Source organism: Pezoporus occidentalis, unplaced genomic scaffold (assembly GCF_034315485.1).
Source record: "Pezoporus occidentalis ecotype Australia unplaced genomic scaffold, CSIRO_AGI_Poc_V1 ctg345, whole genome shotgun sequence".
In the NCBI taxonomy this organism is placed as follows: Eukaryota; Metazoa; Chordata; class Aves; order Psittaciformes; family Psittacidae; genus Pezoporus; species Pezoporus occidentalis.
The window spans coordinates 59712-76150 of NW_026915429.1; the positions used below are offsets into that span (position 1 = coordinate 59712).

At 55.2% G+C, this 16439-nt stretch overlaps 1 protein-coding gene across 1 annotated transcript; it reads left to right on the forward strand.

The window, feature by feature from the left end:
- The first annotated feature begins 6540 nt into the window (after positions 1 to 6540).
- On the forward strand, positions 6541 to 16439 carry SLC48A1 (solute carrier family 48 member 1). The gene is made up of 3 exons (XM_062630023.1): positions 6541 to 6718; positions 14981 to 15148; positions 16270 to 16439. The coding sequence occupies exons 1-3, from the start codon at positions 6580 to 6582 to the stop codon at positions 16404 to 16406; spliced, it is 444 nt and encodes a 147-aa protein (XP_062486007.1). The 5' UTR covers positions 6541 to 6579; the 3' UTR covers positions 16407 to 16439.

A 16439-nucleotide genomic window follows, 5' to 3' on the forward strand; every position in this document is an offset into this window, starting at 1 on the left:
TGGTGGTGGAGCAAAGCGAGGATGCTATCCGGGGTTTCCCACTGTTGTGGCAGTGCCAAGGAGCTGGGAAGCCCAGTTTGGGTTGGGAAGTGGAAAATATTGGGATGAGAAACATCCAAGCTGTGGGACAGGAGTGTCTGTTCCCAGCTGAAGTGGTTCCTCCTCCTTTCCCTACTGCTCATTTCCATCGCCTGCCAGAGGTTTCCACCCCTTGGAGCAGGACCACGCTTGGCTGCTTGGGATGGGGATGTCCCAGGGTGGGGATGCTCTGGTATGGAGATGTTCTAGGATGGAGATGTCCTGGGGTGGGGATGCTCTGGGATGGGGATGCTCTGGGATGGGGATGTCCCAGGGTGGGGATGCTCTGGGATGGAGATGTTCTAGGATGGAGATGCCCTGGGGTGGGGATGCTCTGGGATGGGGATGTCCTGAGGTGGGGATGTTCTGAGATAGGAATGTCCCGGGGTGAGGATGCTTTGGGATAGGGATATCCTGGGGTGGGGATGCTCTGGGATGGGGATGTCCTGGGGTGGGGATGCTCTGGGATGGGGATGTTCTGGGATGGGGATGTTCTAAGATGGGGATGTTCTGGGATGGGGATGCTCTGGAATGGGGATGCTCTGGGATGGGGATGTTCTAGGATGGGGATGTTCTAGGATGGGGATGTTCTGGGATGAGGATGTTCTAGGATGGGGATGCTTTGGGATGGGGATGTCCTGGGGTGGGGATGTTCTGGGATGAGGATGTTCTAGGATGGGGATGCTCTGTGATGGGGATGCTTTGGGATGGGGATGTCCTGGGGTGGGGATGCTCTGGGATGGAGATGTTCTAGGATGGGGATGTTCTGGGATGGGGATGCTCTGGAATGGGGATGTTCTGGGATGGGGATGCTCTGGGATGCGGATGCTCTGGGATGGGGATGTTCTGGGATGGGGATGCTTTGGGATAGGGATGCTCTGGGATGGGGATGTTCCCACTGTTGTGGGCTCCTGCTAACGTGGAGCATCTGTAAACTTCTTGGAGAAGGTCTCTGCTGGCTGCCAAGGGGCTGGCATCCATCCCTGGCTCCAGCTCTCCCTGCGGTCAGCCGGGACACAGAGCTGGGTTTATCTCAGCCTCAGGCTGCTGGCAAGGCCAAGTGAGCTGCTCTGCAGCCAAAACAACATCAAAACACCCTTGTCCAGGGCTCTCATCCTGTCCCCGTGTGCCTGGAGGACACGGCTCCCTCCCTGTCCCATGGGAGCAGGGGTTTCCTTGTGTTCTGGTGTGAATCTTGCCCTGAGACATGGCCCATGGGGAGCTGCTCCATCTCACTGTGTCTGCTCATGGCACTGCTGGATAAGGGTGATGCAGGGCTCAGGGAATGGTGGAAACCGCATCTTCTTTAGCTGAGCATCCCCAAAAAGCTGCTCCTTTGGGGATGATGTTTTCCATTCCCATTGGATTCCTTTTTCCCTCCTTCCACAGTGAAGGGTTCTTGTCCAGTGATTGCATGTCTCCTGGGCAAAGAAGGACATATAGACTGAACACCTCGCATTGCTTCTTGGATGGATGGAGACAATCCCCATTTGCTGAAGGAGGGATGCTGATCTGGGTAGCACTGCCTTTCCACCTGGGGATCACTGTGACACCAAACTGATCCTATGGAGCCAGGTGGAGAGTGCTGGGGTGGTTCAGCCTGGAGAAGAGAAGGCTCCTTAAGGGAAGACCTTAGAGCAGCTCCACTGCCTAAAGGGGCTCTAGGAAACCAGGAGAGGAGCTTGGGGCAAGGGATGCGGGGATGGGATGAGGAGTTTTGTGCTTCCAGCTGGAAGAGGGAAGAGTCAGATGGGATATTGGGAAGTTCTTCCCCATGAGGGTGTTGGGATGCTGGAATGGAGAAGCTGTGGCTGCCCCATCCCTGGCAGTGCTCAAGGTCAGGTTGGACACAAGGGCTTGGAGCAAGCTGCTCCAGCGGAAGGGGGCAGGAACCGGATGAGCTTTAGGCTCCTTCCCAACCCGAACCATCCCAAGTGCTCCACGTCAAAGCCGGGCGCTGCCCCCAAGCAGGCACTGCAAGGGCTCGAAGGCGCAGTCTCTTCTCGGGTGCCGTTCTCCAGCGCTGCCGGAGCTCCTCCCTTGGGATGCGGTGACTCAATGCCCTGCAGCTCCCGTTGCTCCCAGCGCCGGCTGCCCGGGCACGTCTGCGCTGCAGCGGGTACCGAGGGCGATGCCAACCCCTCTGGGTGCCTGCCGCAATCTCAGCGCCGCTCTCACCCCACTGCTGCCCGAGGGATGCGGGCGCTGCTCGCTTCGGCACCTCGCTTGGTGTCAGCCTCAGCCCAGCTTCCCCTGTCCCGTATGGAGCCAGGCTGAGGAAGTTGGGGCTGTTCAGGCTGGAGAAGAGAAGCTGCGTGGAGACCTCAGAGCAGCTTCCAGTATCTGAAGGGGGGCTGTAGGGATGCTGGGGAGGGACTCTTCATTAGGGACTGTAGTGACAGGACAAGAGGTAACGGGTTAAAACTGAAACAGGGGAAGTTTAGATTGGATCTAAGGAGGAAATTCTTTGCTGTGAGGGTGCTGAGGCACTGGAATGGGTTGCCCAGGGAGGTTGGGAATGCTCCATCCCTGGCAGTGTTCAAGACCAGGTTGGACAAAGCCTTGGGTGACCTGGTTTAGTGTGAGGTGTCCCTGCCCATGGCAGGGGCTGGAACTGGATGAGCTTCAGGTCCTTTCCAACCCTATTCTATGAGTCTATGATTAGGGTCTCATGTCCTGTCACATAACCAAGCCAAGCACCCTGGAGCTGAGCTCCTCAGCAGACCCACACATGGGGGACCCAGTGGCTGATCTCCGCCACCCCCAGCTCCCAAGCCCCATCTGATGGATGGTTTCTAATGCAGGGGAGCTGCTTCCTCCCAGCCAGCAAAGGAACACAACGGGGGATGTTTAGAATTCATGGGGAGCATCTCCTCACCCAACACCCCCAAGTCCTTCTCCTCAGGCCTCCTCCATCCATTCTCCACCCCACGGATTGCCCCATCCACGTGCAGGACCTCGCGCTTGGCTCTGTTGAGCTCCATGGAGTTGGCATTGGCACCTCTCCAGCTCATCCCTCTGGATCCCACCCCTTCCTTCCAGCTCCCATCACCTCCTGCAGGAATTCCGTGCTGCCTGCACGTACCCAGCAGCAAGAAGCGGCGTCAGCAAGCGCCAGTCAGCGATTCTCTGCCGGCACTGGTAGAAGAGAAGCAGCTCCGGCTCCATTCCCTCCACCCAGGCTCTTCTCAAGCCCGACCTCCTGCCAATTGCCCAGCAGGAATTTGGAGGCGACTTCCATGGAGTCATCGCAGCTCTGCTGAGTCTGCCCGAACGTGTGGGGCTGAGACCAAAAGGGTTTGTGGGGCTGAGACCAAAAGGGTTTGTGGGGCAGACTTGGAGGTAGAAACCTCCCTGATGTGCTTGGAACAAGCAAGTCTGTCCTTTGGTAGAAGAGCAAGGTCTAAAGGGAGGAGGAAGTCATCCAGAAGGATTTGGGGACTGAGAATAAGGATTTGGGGACATAGAATAAGGATTTGGGGACATAGAATAAGGATTTAGGGACACAGAATAAGGATCTGGGGACATAGAATAAGGATCTGAGGACATAGAATAAGGATCTGGGGACATAGAATAAGGATTTGGAGACATAGAATAAGGATTTGGGGACCAAGAATAAGGATTTGGGGACATAGAATAAGGATCTGAGGACATAGAATAAGGATCTGGGGACATAGAATAAGGATCTGGGGACATAGAGTAAGGATTTGGGGACCAAGAATAAGGATTTGGGGACATAGAATAAGGATCTGGGGACATAGAGTAAGGATTTGGGGACCAAGAATAAGGATTTGGGGACATAGAATAAGGATCTGGGGACATAGAATAAGGATCTGGGGAGCAGGTCGAACCCTGAGACCAATATCGGAGGCGGGCAGTGGGTCTGTTCAAAGGATGCAAGAGGGGTCTGGAGGTGGGTAAGAGCTTCTCTCCAGGCTGGCTGATGGAGACCTTGGGCTGACAACAGGGCATCAACGTGGGGAAACCCTGGGGAAGAGTGAATGCTGCTTTGGGAAGTGGAATAAAGTGGCCTCATGGATGTCACGTCCAGAGGGGTCGGAGGTGGATGTGATTTAAGGTCACTTCCAAGCCAAACGGTTCCATGAGCGTGGATCTTTGCAGCATCCATCCCAAGGCCCTTCGAGTGTTTTATTGCTGTCTCTGAGGGATGAGTCAGGCTGAGACTCGGCGTTGCTGAACCCAGACAAGCTCCAAGAGGATGTTTTCCCTAGGGACCGTGAGCGATGCGCGTTCAGCATCTCAGGAGCGAGGTGCGCATGGAATAACGCGGCAAGATCCAAGGAATGCTGCTTCTCCTCTTGGGAATTCAGCCAAGAACGTGATGAGGCTTCATGGGTCACATCCCATGAGCTGTCCTTGAGCCGGAGGAGCTGAATCCTCAGCCCCATTGCTCAACCCCAATGAAGGTCAATGCATGTGGACCTCATCATCGTGTCCAGCCCAAAACGAGGATGCTCTGCATCATCCCTGTGATCTCCGATGGTTCCTCACTCGTTCCCCTCCACTCAGCACTCGTTGCACCACACCTGGATGCTGTGTCTGGGTTTGGGCAACCCATACGAGATAAGACATCAAGGAGCTTGGAGCAACCTGCTCTACTGGAAGGTGGGTTGGAACTGGATAAGCTTTAAAGTCCCTTCAACCCAAACCATTCCATGATTCCAGAAGTGAATTCCACGGAGAGCCACCAAGACGGTTGGAGCCTGGAGCATGGTTGGAAGCTGGAACTTCTCCATAAGGAGAAACTGAGGAAACGGGGCTTGTTCAACCTAAAGAGAAGCCTTGGTGTCCCCTAACAGCACCTTGAGGTTACTGGGGAGACGGAGCCAGGTTCTCCATGGGGGTTCAGTGGAATCAGAGGGATTCACATGGGATACAGGGAGCAGCTCCATCCCTGCTGGTTTCCAAGTGAGGGAGGGAAGGGGAGGTGGTGTTTTAGGGATGCCTCAGGCTGGAGGGGAAGGAGGCTGCTGCCATCTAGAGCAGAGACTCCTCGGTGTGAGCTCACAGCAGTCAGGATGCGCTTCCCCAGCGCTGGAAAGAGCCGAAAAGTGGGAAGTTAAGGGAAAGCCATTAGGAGCTGGACCGGAGCAAGCCCCGCATTCCAGGCTCACATGGGTGCAGCGAACGGACTCAAAAGAGGTTGGAAAAGCCCGTTCCTGCCTCCATCCCGCGGCACATTCCCGCTGCCTGCGTTCGCTGCAGCCAAACCTGCCCGCGAGCTTGGACACGGGAGAAACAGGGAAAAGGGAACGGGAAAGGGAACGGGAAAGCCGCCCGTAAAGAGGTGGCCCCGAACCACAGCCCTGGGAGTTGTCCCGACGTCCCCATGTCCTTCGGATCCAACCATGTTTCCCTATGTCTCCCCATGTCCCATTGTCCCCTAAGTCCCCAACCCCAGTCTCGCCATGTCCCCCCATACCCCCTCTGTGTCCCCGTGTCCCCCATATTCTCCATGTCCCCCCATGTCTCCAAGTCCCCCATGTCCCCCCATGTCCAATTGTCCCCTATGTCCCCCATGTCCCCCTGTGTGCCCATGTCCCCATATCCCATGTCCCACATGTTCTCCATGTCCCCCCATGTCCCACTGTTCCCCATGTCCCCCCACATCCCCCCATGTCCTCCCTGTGTCCCCATGTCCCATTGTCCCTCATGTCCCCAAGTCATTCCCGTATCCCCCTGTCCCCCCATTTCTTATTGTCCCCCATATCCCCATGTCCCATTGTCCCCTATATCCCCATGTCCCCCATGTCCCATTGTCCCCTATATCCCCATATCCCCCCATGTCCCATTGTCCCCTATATCCCCATATGCCTCCATTTCCCATTGTCCCCTATATCCCCATATCCCCCATATCCCCCCATGTCCCATTTTCCCCCATAACCCCATGTCCCCCCATTTCCCATTGTCCCCTATATCCCCATATCCCCCCATTTCCCATTGTCCCCTATATCCCCATATCCCCCCATGTCCCATTGTCCCCTATATCCCCATATCCCTCCATTTCCCATTGTCCCCTATATCCCCATATCCCTCCATTTCCCATTGTCCCCTATATCCCCATATCCCCCCATGTCCCATTGTCCCCTATATCCCCCCATGTCCCCCATGTCCCATTGTCCCCTATATCCCCCTGTCCCCCCATGTCCCATTGTCCCCTATATCCCCATATCCCCCCATGCCCCATTGTCCCCTATATCCCCATATCCCCCCATATCCCCCCATTTCCCATTGTCCCCTATATCCCCCCATTTCCCATTGTCCCCTATATCCCCCCATTTCCCATTGTCCCCTATATCCCCCCATGTCCCCCCATTTCCCATTGTCCCCTATATCCCACCATTTCCCGTTGTCCCCTATATCCCCATATCCCCGTGTCCCCGCTCCCTCTCCGTCCCCCCCTCTCCCCCTCCCCTTTGTCCTCCCTCCCGCCAGGGGGCGCCGTGCCTGGGGGGCGTGGCCTGCTCCAGCAGCGCTCCGATGGCGGTGAGCCGGGCTCTCGGCCTCCGCTTGGCCTACGCGGCTGCCGGGGCCCTCACGGGGCTCTCGGTGTTCCTGAGCTGGAGCCTGGCTCCGGGCCTGCGGCAGCCCGCAACGGCGGCGGCCGGGGGGCTCTCGGGTACGAGCGGTGACCACGGGGCCGAGGGGCTGGGAGGAGGGGGGGAGCCCCCCCACACCCGGGGCCTGCTGGGCCGCTGGGTAAAGGGAGCACCGGGAGGCCTGAGGGCAATGGGGGGGGGACGGGGACCCCATTGTTCCCTATGGGGGATGAGGAGGGTGAAGGGGGAGAGCTCTGCATGGCCCCAAGGCCGCGCTGGACACGGGGGGGCTTGGAGCAGGGTGGGCTTTGAGGTCGCTGCGTCCCAAAGCAGGGTTGGGATTTGGGGGGGGGGGGGGGTCAGCGGTGCTGTGTTTTAGGGGGGCTGTTGTGGTCCATGAGGGGTTCTCTTGTGTCTGTGAGGGGTAAGTGGTATTGGGAGGCTCTGGGAGGTGTTAGCTCGGGTATTGGGGTCTGCTTATGGGACACGTGGAGGTTGGGGTGCGCATCTCGCTGGGGGAACAGGGGAATGGGGGTCGTGGAGCGGGGAGGCTCGCTGCTGGCGAGGCAGGGCTTCTCCTTGCTGCCAAGGAGGTGGCTTCCGAAGGAAGATCTAAGGGGGAAAACGCCAGTGTGGAGGAGGTTTGTGTGCGGGGGTACGTCACTGTTGGAGTGGGGTACTGCACTGTTAGACTGGGGTAATGCAGTGTTGGAGTGGGGTACTGCACTGTTGGACTGGGGTAATGCAGTGTTGGACTGGGGTACTGCACTGTTAGACTGGGGTACATCACTGTTGGAGTGGGGTACTGCACTGTTGGACTGGGGTAATGCAGTGTTGGAGTGGGGTACTGCACTGTTGGACTGGGGTAATGCAGTGTTGGAGTGGGGTACTGCACTGTTGGAGTGGGGTAATGCAGTGTTGGACTGGGGTACTGCACTGTTAGACTGGGGTACTGCACTGTTGGACTGGGGTACTGCAGTGTTGGACTGGGGTACTGCACTGTTGGACTGGGATAGTGCACTCTTAGACTGGGGTACTGCAGTGTTAGACTGGGGTATTGCACTGTTGGAATGGGGTACTGCAGTGTTAGACTGGGATAGGGCACTGTTGGAGTGGGATACTGCAGTGTTACACTGGGATACTTCCCTGTTATACTGGGATACTTCCCTGTTATACTGAGACACTAGACTGTTATACTGGGATGCTACGCTGTTATACTGGGATGCTACGCTGTTATACTGGGGTACTGCACTGTTATACCTGGGTACTTCCCTGCTATACTGGGATACTTCCCTGCTATACTGGGATACTTCCCTGTTATACTGGGATACTTCCCTGTTATACTGGGATGCTTCCCTGTTATACTGGAATGCTACACTGTTATACTGGGACACTTCCCTGTTATACTGGGACACTTCCCTGTTATACTGGGATACTACACTGTTATACTGGGATACTTCCCTGCTATACTGGGATACTTCCCTGTTATACTGGGATACTACACTGTTATACTGGGATACTTCCCTGCTATACTGGGATACTTCCCTGCTATACTGGGATACTACACTGGATTCTTCCGGTTCAGGTAAAAAGGGTGTTCATTTGCTTTGTGTCTGGCAGAATTCATTGAACCAACAGGTTCTCCCTGGTGCCCTGCTGCCCAGGGCTTGTTCTCCAGGCAGGGAAGGGCAGGAAAGGAAGCTGCTGACCTGAAATCTTCCCCTGTGCAGCCCCTGCAAAGTTCATTACCAGGCACTGCTTTGGGCCTTGTAATCTGCTCCGAAACCTCTTGGCAACTCCCTTTGTGCATTATGTGATGCTGTACGAGACAAAGACCTTCTTCCACCCCAGTACATGTGATGTGGCTCAAGTGTGCAGCTCCTGGTGGGAAACCAAACCCCTGTGCTGGGTGCATTCGGTGTCTTTAGCACGAAGAGGGGGTTATTTTGGCTCCTGTGTTGCCTTTTGTATGCAGAAGCTTCCAAAAGTGACCTGAGAGTCTTGCAGGTCGAGGGCAGAAGAGTGCTTGGGCTGGTGAATTAGGCACCTGTGTTCCCTGTTATCGTGTCTCTGATGATGCCAGCCTCCTCTGTGAGTGTTCACCTCATTGGAAGGCTCTTTCTGCTTTACCCATCACCTCCTGGGTGCTGGGAGGGGTTGCAGCTCTGGTTGCTGTGCCTTTAGGTTGCCAGGGATGTGTGTTTCAGGGTGTTTGTTCACCCTATTTCCCCTCTGTTAGGGGACTCCTGTTGGTGTTAGGAGGCTGTGTCTTTGTTATCAGTTCCATCTCTTGCTTATCTTCTAGAGAACCCTTCCTGCCATGGCTTGCATTGGGATCTGCCCTCCTCTGCTGCTTGCACTGACTTTCCCTTGCTCTGACACCTTTCCTGGCCTTTAAAGTAAGGATTTAGCTTAAGGATTAAAGGGGAAACTGCCACACAAAGGAGCCTGGAACTGGAACCCTCAGTCATGAACCCAGAAGCCTGTGATTTAAGGTGCTGAGCAAGCTCCCTTTCCAGTCTTTCAGGTTGGCTCATCCTAAACCCTCCACACAATGCTTAGGAAAAGCCACTTGCTAATCCTCATGCCTCTGGCCATGCAGACTTGGGAAGGTGGGGATCACCTGCAAGCACACACACACCCTGGGTCTGCTCCCTTCTTTGGAGCAGAACCACTCAGCCCAGTGCTTCTGATGACCTGAGGGGCTCCAGGGCCTAATCCCAAGCTGGGAAAGGCATTCCTGGGAGGAACAGCAGCTGCTTTGGTGGCTTCCCAGTCCGTTTGGAGCTGGTCATTGCTGTTTGTGTCTTCGACCTTCTCCCCTCGCTGCCTCAAATGAGCTGGTTCTCCTAAGCCAGCCACGCATCTCTAAGCAGCTCCCATGGCTGCACTCTGCCAGAGGCACTTTCAAAGGGAAGAAAGCAATTGTGTGTTTTCAGGATGCATCCAGCCCTTTCCTGAGTGCTTTTTAATGGCCTGGTGGAGCCAGCTCCTCCTTTTCCAATGGAATAGCAAGAGAGGGGTTGGTTTTCCGCTCTGCAGAGACTTCCCTGGCCTTTTCCAAGCCGTTTCTGGCAAGATACAGAGCTTGTGCTCCGTGAATGTGACGTGGAGCAGGCGTTACAGCAGCTGCAGAGGAGATGAGCCACAAAACGTGCCTTTCAGACCCTTGAAATACCTGGTAAGGGAAGGCAAAAGCAGCTTCTTTGTGCTGCAGGCAGAGGTTCTCTGAAGGCTGGTAACTCCGTGCAGTAGATCTATTGATGCTAATGGGTTTGTTGCCCATCCAGGCTGGAATACCACAGCCAAAAGCATTGCAGTTGGGGATGAAAGCAGTTAAAAGTGGTAGGATTTGCATAGGGAGTAGTGCACGTTGTTTGCTGAAGGTTTGGCCCCTGTTGTAGTCCATGGTTAAGGAGGGAGGGAAAACTCCGGTGGGAGTGCAGGAAAAGCTGCTCTTGGCTTGTGCTTAACGGTGATTTCATGGGAGGAGAGGATGAGTCCTGCTGAAGGGCTGGAAAATGTGATGCTGGATCCATCTGGGCTATGGAGCAGCTCAAGCCTGACCCCTCGTGTCCTGCCTCTGAGGTGTCCCAACAGCAACCTCCTCCTCACACATGTGCATCCCGATGGGTGTCCCACCAAACCCAAAACCATAGAATAGTCAGGGCTGGAAAGGACCTGAAGCTCATCCAGTTCCAACCCCCTGCCATGGGCAGGGACACCTCACACTAAACCAGGTCACCCAAGGCTTCATCCAGCCTGGCCTTGAACACTGCCAGGGATGGAGCATTCCCAACCTCCCTGGGCAACCCATTCCAGTGCCTCAGCACCCTCACAGGAAAGAATTTCCTCCTTAGATCCACTCTAAACTTCCCCTGTTTCAGTTTGAACCCGTTACCCCTTGTCCTGTCACTGCAGTCCCCAATGAAGAGTCCCTCCCCAGCATCCCTATAGGCCCCCTTCAGACACTGGAAGCTGCTCTGAGGTCTCCACGCAGCTTCTCTTCTCCAGGCTGAACAGCCCCAACTTCCTCAGCCTCTCTCCATACAGGAGCTGCTCCAGTCCCTGCTCATCCTCGTGGCCTCCTCTGGACTTGTTCCAACAGTTCCATGTCCTTTTTGTGTTGAGGACACCAGAACTGCACACAATGCTGCAGGTGAGGTCTCACAAGAGCAGAGCAGAGGGGCAGGATCACCTCCTGGGACCTGCTGCTCACGTTCCTTGTGATGCAGCCCAGGACACGGTTGGTTTCTGGGCTGTGAGCTCACACTGCAGGCAGCTCATGTTCATTTTCTCATCAACCAACACCCCCAAGTCCTCCTCTTCAGGGCTGCTCTGAATCTCTTCTCTGCCCAACCTGTCGCTGTGCCTGGGATTGCTCCAACCCAAGTACAGGACCTTGCCCTTGGCATGGGGTTGGCATCAGCCCACCTCACAAGCGTTTCGAGGTCCCTCTGGATCCCGTTCCTTCCCTGCAGCCTATCAACCGACCCACACACAGCTTGGGGTCATCGAGTGCTCTCAACCCCACTGCCCACATCAGCAGCAAAGATGTTGAACAAGAGCGGTCCCAACCCCATCCCTGATGGGCACCACTCGTTACTGGTCTCCAACTGGCCCTTGAGCCATCGATTCCTCTCCTTCCCAGAGCTGGTTTCCTAAAACACTCCCCTGTTGCTCTTTGGGCAGCAGAGCTCTTGAAGAAGAGCTGGTTTTAAGCTCTAAGTTGGGGCTCAGCTTGGCTTTAGCTCCCACATGGAAGCGTTTTACCCTTTGGGAGCATCCACCGGGCAAAGGAACAGCGATGTGGGGCTTCTGGAGTGGGTCTTTGTGATGCTCCCGCTGGAGCAAGGGAGGGTGGGAAAGGCTCTTTAGATGGGAGAAGTCCCTAGGGACCTCTTTTCCATCCTCCTTCGTGGTTTCCATCCTCCTCTGGCATCGCCCAGCAGCTCCAGCGTTGTTTATGGGCTGCTTTTTGGCCTCTCTTCCTACACACAATGTCCTGAGCTCTGAGCAATGCGATGCAGCTGGGGGCTGAGCAACCCCGTTGTGTTTGCCATGGGGTTGATGTTTGGAGAAGGGGGGAGGTTTGGCTTTCAAAGGGGGCTTAGGGCAATATTTAGATAGGAGGGGTTTTTCCTTCCCACGTTTGAGCTTTTGAACGTGCAGGGTTTGTTTCAAGTGGATCCAAGTGTGCTGTAAGCTTGCTGCTTTTCTGGGGGGGGTTCAATAGGAATTCATCATGTCCAAGTACCTGTGTGCTTGGAGCTCACAACCCCCCTGCTCCCTCGCTGTTGTTTCAGATGGCCTTGGGGCTGTTTCCTTTTCCTGGAGCTCTGTGTTCTTGGGATAAGCAGGCTTGGCTTTAAAGGCAGCTTTCCCGTTGCTCCCAGTCGGAAATCCCTTGATTGTGTCTTATTTGAGGCTCATTCCAGCCCTGACGTGGAAGGGGGGGGGTGATGTGAGGTTTGGGATGTTGTTTGAAGCAGGAATGTCACCGGAGCAGAGGAGCAGGTTCTGGCTTTGCTGTTGGGTGTGAATGCAAAGGAGGAGGAGGTTTGGGGGTTGGGGCATAGCCTGAGGTGGGAAAGGAAACCTGAAGCTCCTGCAGTTCATCCTGCCCAGCTTTCAATGGGGCACAAGGTCCATCTGGCCCAGTCAAACCTGCTTTAAACCCTGGGGTTTGGAGCTGTGGAGCTGGAACCTGCCCGTGGCTTTGTGTTAAAGCTTTTGCTCTCCAAAGAGATCTGATGTGGATTGGAGCTCCTGGGGTGGTTTTAATTGCTCCCTGTGGCAAGGCTTTGCTGTAAAACAGGACAGTGAACGTGTTCTGGTGGTCAATAGAGGTGAGCTTTCCTTCCCTGAGTGTTTCAGTTGCATTAAACGGGAATGCAATGCTCCATTCCACCCTTTGCCTTTGGGGTCTGATAGAAATAGTGGGGGTTTTTCCTCCTCCTGAAGGCTCTGCGTGAATAAGGAGTAGCTTCAAGAGGCTTTTTTAGCAAAGGGCTTTCATCTCTCGCAGGGTTTGTTGGTGATAACTTCATTTAGCACTTAGCTTCCATCCCGGTTCCAATAGCTTGGGATGCCCCAGCTCTTCCCATGCATCCAGAGGATGCTTTTACTCCCTTTTGCTGCTCTTCCTTCCTTCTGAGCAGCGCTTGATGGGGTTCAGGTGCCCACTTGAGCATCTCCCACGCTGAGGACGAGCAGGTTAAGCAGTGAAGAAAGCAAGTCCTGCCTTTGTGGCTCCTCCTTGTCCCTGAGGGCTGCAGGAGGCTCCTTTCCCCCTCTGCCAGGGGCTAAGGAAGACGATGGGGCTGAGCTGCCTGGGAAGGGATGCCCTGTGTGAGCCCCGTGTTCTTTCTGCTTCGAGGCAGAATGAACCCAGCCCATCACTTGGCCAAGTCACTTGGTGTCAAGTGCTGAGTCAGGCTTTGGGGGGTCAGGGCAGGAAGATCCATGACCCCCATCTCACATGCTGCCTCTGCTCTCCCAATGGAGAGCTTTGGGAGCGCCAGCAGCAGGTTTTGGGGAGGGAAAGGGCAGCAGCAGCTTGACTCAGCACTCTGCCATCCATTGTGCCAAATCATCTGGGAGGAGAAGCAGGTTCTTTTGCTGACTTCAACCCCACAAGTTCCCCTTTTCCTTCCAAGACGGGGCTCGAACTTCCTCGAGCAGGAGCTGGAAGGTGAAGTGCAGGCGAGGAAGTGGTTCTGAGATGCTGAGGCATCAGCTCCTCTGGTAACCCCCGTGGCAGGGGTTGTGCCAAGGCACTCGTGCATCTGCAGAGCTCCAGAGTATCAGCCACCAGCACTGGGATGTGGAGCAGGGTCTGTACCTGAGGCTCAGAAGGGATGATACTGAGTGCCTGGAGCCAGAAACCACACCGAGACACTGCTTAGCTGAAGCCATGGACTCATTCTGCCTTGTTTGCTGGGTATCAGCACTGTACCCTTGGGCTTTTAGTTCACTCTTGAGTGCTTTTGCTGTTCTGTTGGGGCCTGGGGGCAGGTTTTCCATTCCTGAGCCACCCTTGAGGGTATTTCAGCTTGCTTTGCTCCATCCCAGCACGCTGAAGGGGCAAACCCCATTGCCAGGTTCTCCCATCAAGCCTCCAGTTGACTCTCTGTGTATTCAACTCGATCTGGAGCTGGATGCCAGCTGCAAAGGAGCTGGGGAGCTCAACCCCCAAGTCCAGTGACTCTCCTCTCTCAGCTCCTGTTCTCTGTGTGCTCTGATGCGTTCCATAGGGTATGGAATGCATCAGTGATCACATCCAGTAACAGAGGAGCTTGTGGCTGGCCTTGGTGTTAAACAGGAGTGGGCAAAGCTGCTCTTGCTTCCTTTGGCTCTAACTATAGGTTGAGTTAAGGGCTTCGAGGAGGTTTAGTCACACTGCTACTTCACTTGCTATAATTGGACTCGATGCTGCTTGCACTTGGGGTTGTGTAATGGGGAATGACAGGCAGGCTTGCGCTGGTGGGTTATGAAGGCTTTGACAGGCTGCAAGCGTGTGAACAGACAGTTCTGTGCGTTGGGAGGCTCCTGGAATTGTCTTTGTGAAGTTGGGGGGGGAGGAGGGAGCAGGGTTTAGAGCAAGGGAGGAGAAGGAGAAGGAGGCATCGTTTTCCAGAGGGAAATGGATCTTCAAGGGGGACGTGGAGCTCCCGGAGCGAATCCAGAGGAGGCCACGGGGATGCTGCGAGGGCTGGAGCCAGGCTGAGAGAGCTGGGCTGGGGCAGCCTGGAGGAGAGAAGGCTCCTGAAGGGGAGACCTTGGAGCAGCTCCAGTGCCTCAAGGGGCTGCAGGAAACCTGGAGAGGGGCTTGGGACAAGGGCCTGTAGGGACAGGCCAAGGGGAATGGCTTTAACCTGCCCGAGGGGAGACTGAGATGAGCTCTGAGGCAGAAGCTCTTCCCAGGGAGGGTGCTGAGGCGCTGGCACAGGGTGCCCAGAGAAGCTGTGGCTGCCCCATCCCTGGCAGTGCTCAAGGCCAGGTTGGACACAGGGGCTTGGGGCACCCTGCTCTAGTGGAAGGGGTTGGGGTTGGAGCTGGAGGAGCTTTAAGCTTCAAGCAGGCTGGGATTCCATGAGAAGGATTTAGGTGAAGCTGTAATGAAGACCTGGATCTCAAACCTGTGCCGAGGAAGAGGGATGCTCGTGCAGGCAGGGATTTATTATTCCCCTCTCTTTGGTGGTGGTGGTGGGAGGGGGAATGGCCACGAATCCTTAGCATTCCTTGCTATTCCCAGTGGGATCTATGGGCTGTGTGTGTTGCTGAGGCACCCGGGTGTGTGTGCTGCCCCTACTGACTGCTCTCGCTGTCCGATCGATCAGGTGTTCTGGCGCTCTGGGCCCTGATCACGCATGTGATGTATGTGCAGGATTACTGGAGGACCTGGTTAAAAGGGCTGAGGTTCTTCCTCTTCATCGGGATCCTCTTCTCAGCTCTCTCCGTGGTGGGGTGCTGCACCTTCCTCGCTCTGGCCATCACCAAGCAGCAGTGTGAGTGCTTTGCTCGAGCAGGTAACGGGGCAGAGGGGATGCTGGACCCGGTGATGCTGGGATGGGGCTGGAAGGAACAGAAGAGGCTGCAGAGCAGAGCTGGGGGTGCTGCTGCCATCCCTCTGAGAGGGGTTAAGAGGCTTTTAGAGCAGGGGGGCTGCAAGAATGCCCCTGCATTTCCTTTACCTGCTGTGATATCTCAATGACACAAGACTAATTCTGCTGCCCAACGTGTGCCACTGCCTTAGGGCATCTTCTAACCTATAGGAGCCACCTTGAGAAGCCTGCTCTAAAGGCTGCTGGGAGGCAGGCCTTGTTTTCCAGCTTTATTTCCTATAGGAACTGGTTTTCCAGCTTTATTTCCTATAGGAACAGGGATTTACTTGCTCCTGTGACAAAGGGGATGCTCTTCATGCATAAAGCAGGGGGGGGTGAGGATGCTAAACTCCAAACAGGGGGGGAAATGCCTTCTATGCTCAGTCAGCAGCTAAAGCTGTGTGGCTCTTAAATCCCTTCCCATTATCCAAGGAGGGTTCAAGTTAATTCCCCCCCCCCCCCAGGATTTGCTTGGCCATAGAGCAAAGAGAGCAGGCTCAGGGGTTGTTGGTTTTAGAGCCTGGCTGTTTGTTGCTTGCTGCATTTGGGCTGCGAGCCACCAAGAGCCCTGGTGGTGATGGTCATAACCCACCAAGAGCCCTTGGCTTAGCCTAAATACGCTCCCTGTGGAGGCTGGAGTGCTTCAGCCTTGTGCAAGGGCATGAAAACACTGGTATGGGGCCCTTAGAAATACACAGGGAAAGGGAAAAGCAAATATTTTCCATCACTTTCCTTGGAGACATGAGGAAAAACTCTTCTGGGGGGGGTTAGGGAAATGGAGGTATTTTAGGGAAAACCCTAATTTGAGGGGAAAACATCTGCATTAGGTTGGTTGTGTATGGAATGCTTAGGAGTGGGGCTTGGAATGAGTGGGATTTACTGAGGTTGGGGTATCTTTGGCTCATAGACACACACCACAAAGCTCCTAGGAGCTGGGACGGGGCTGGGGGGGGAGTGAGCTGGGTTCTTCCTGCACGAGGGATGCATGGGGTTTTAACCTGGATCTCTCTCCTTTTCCCTCCTAGCCCTGACTGATGCCAAGAGCTACTACCTGTCCTCTGTGTGGAGTTTCATGGCCTTGAAATGGGCCTTCCTGCTCAGTTTGTACGCCCACCGCTACCGCAACGAGTTTGCAGACATCAGTATCCTCAGTGACTTCTAACACTTGGACTTCCAAACCTTGTCTGAAGGTGCT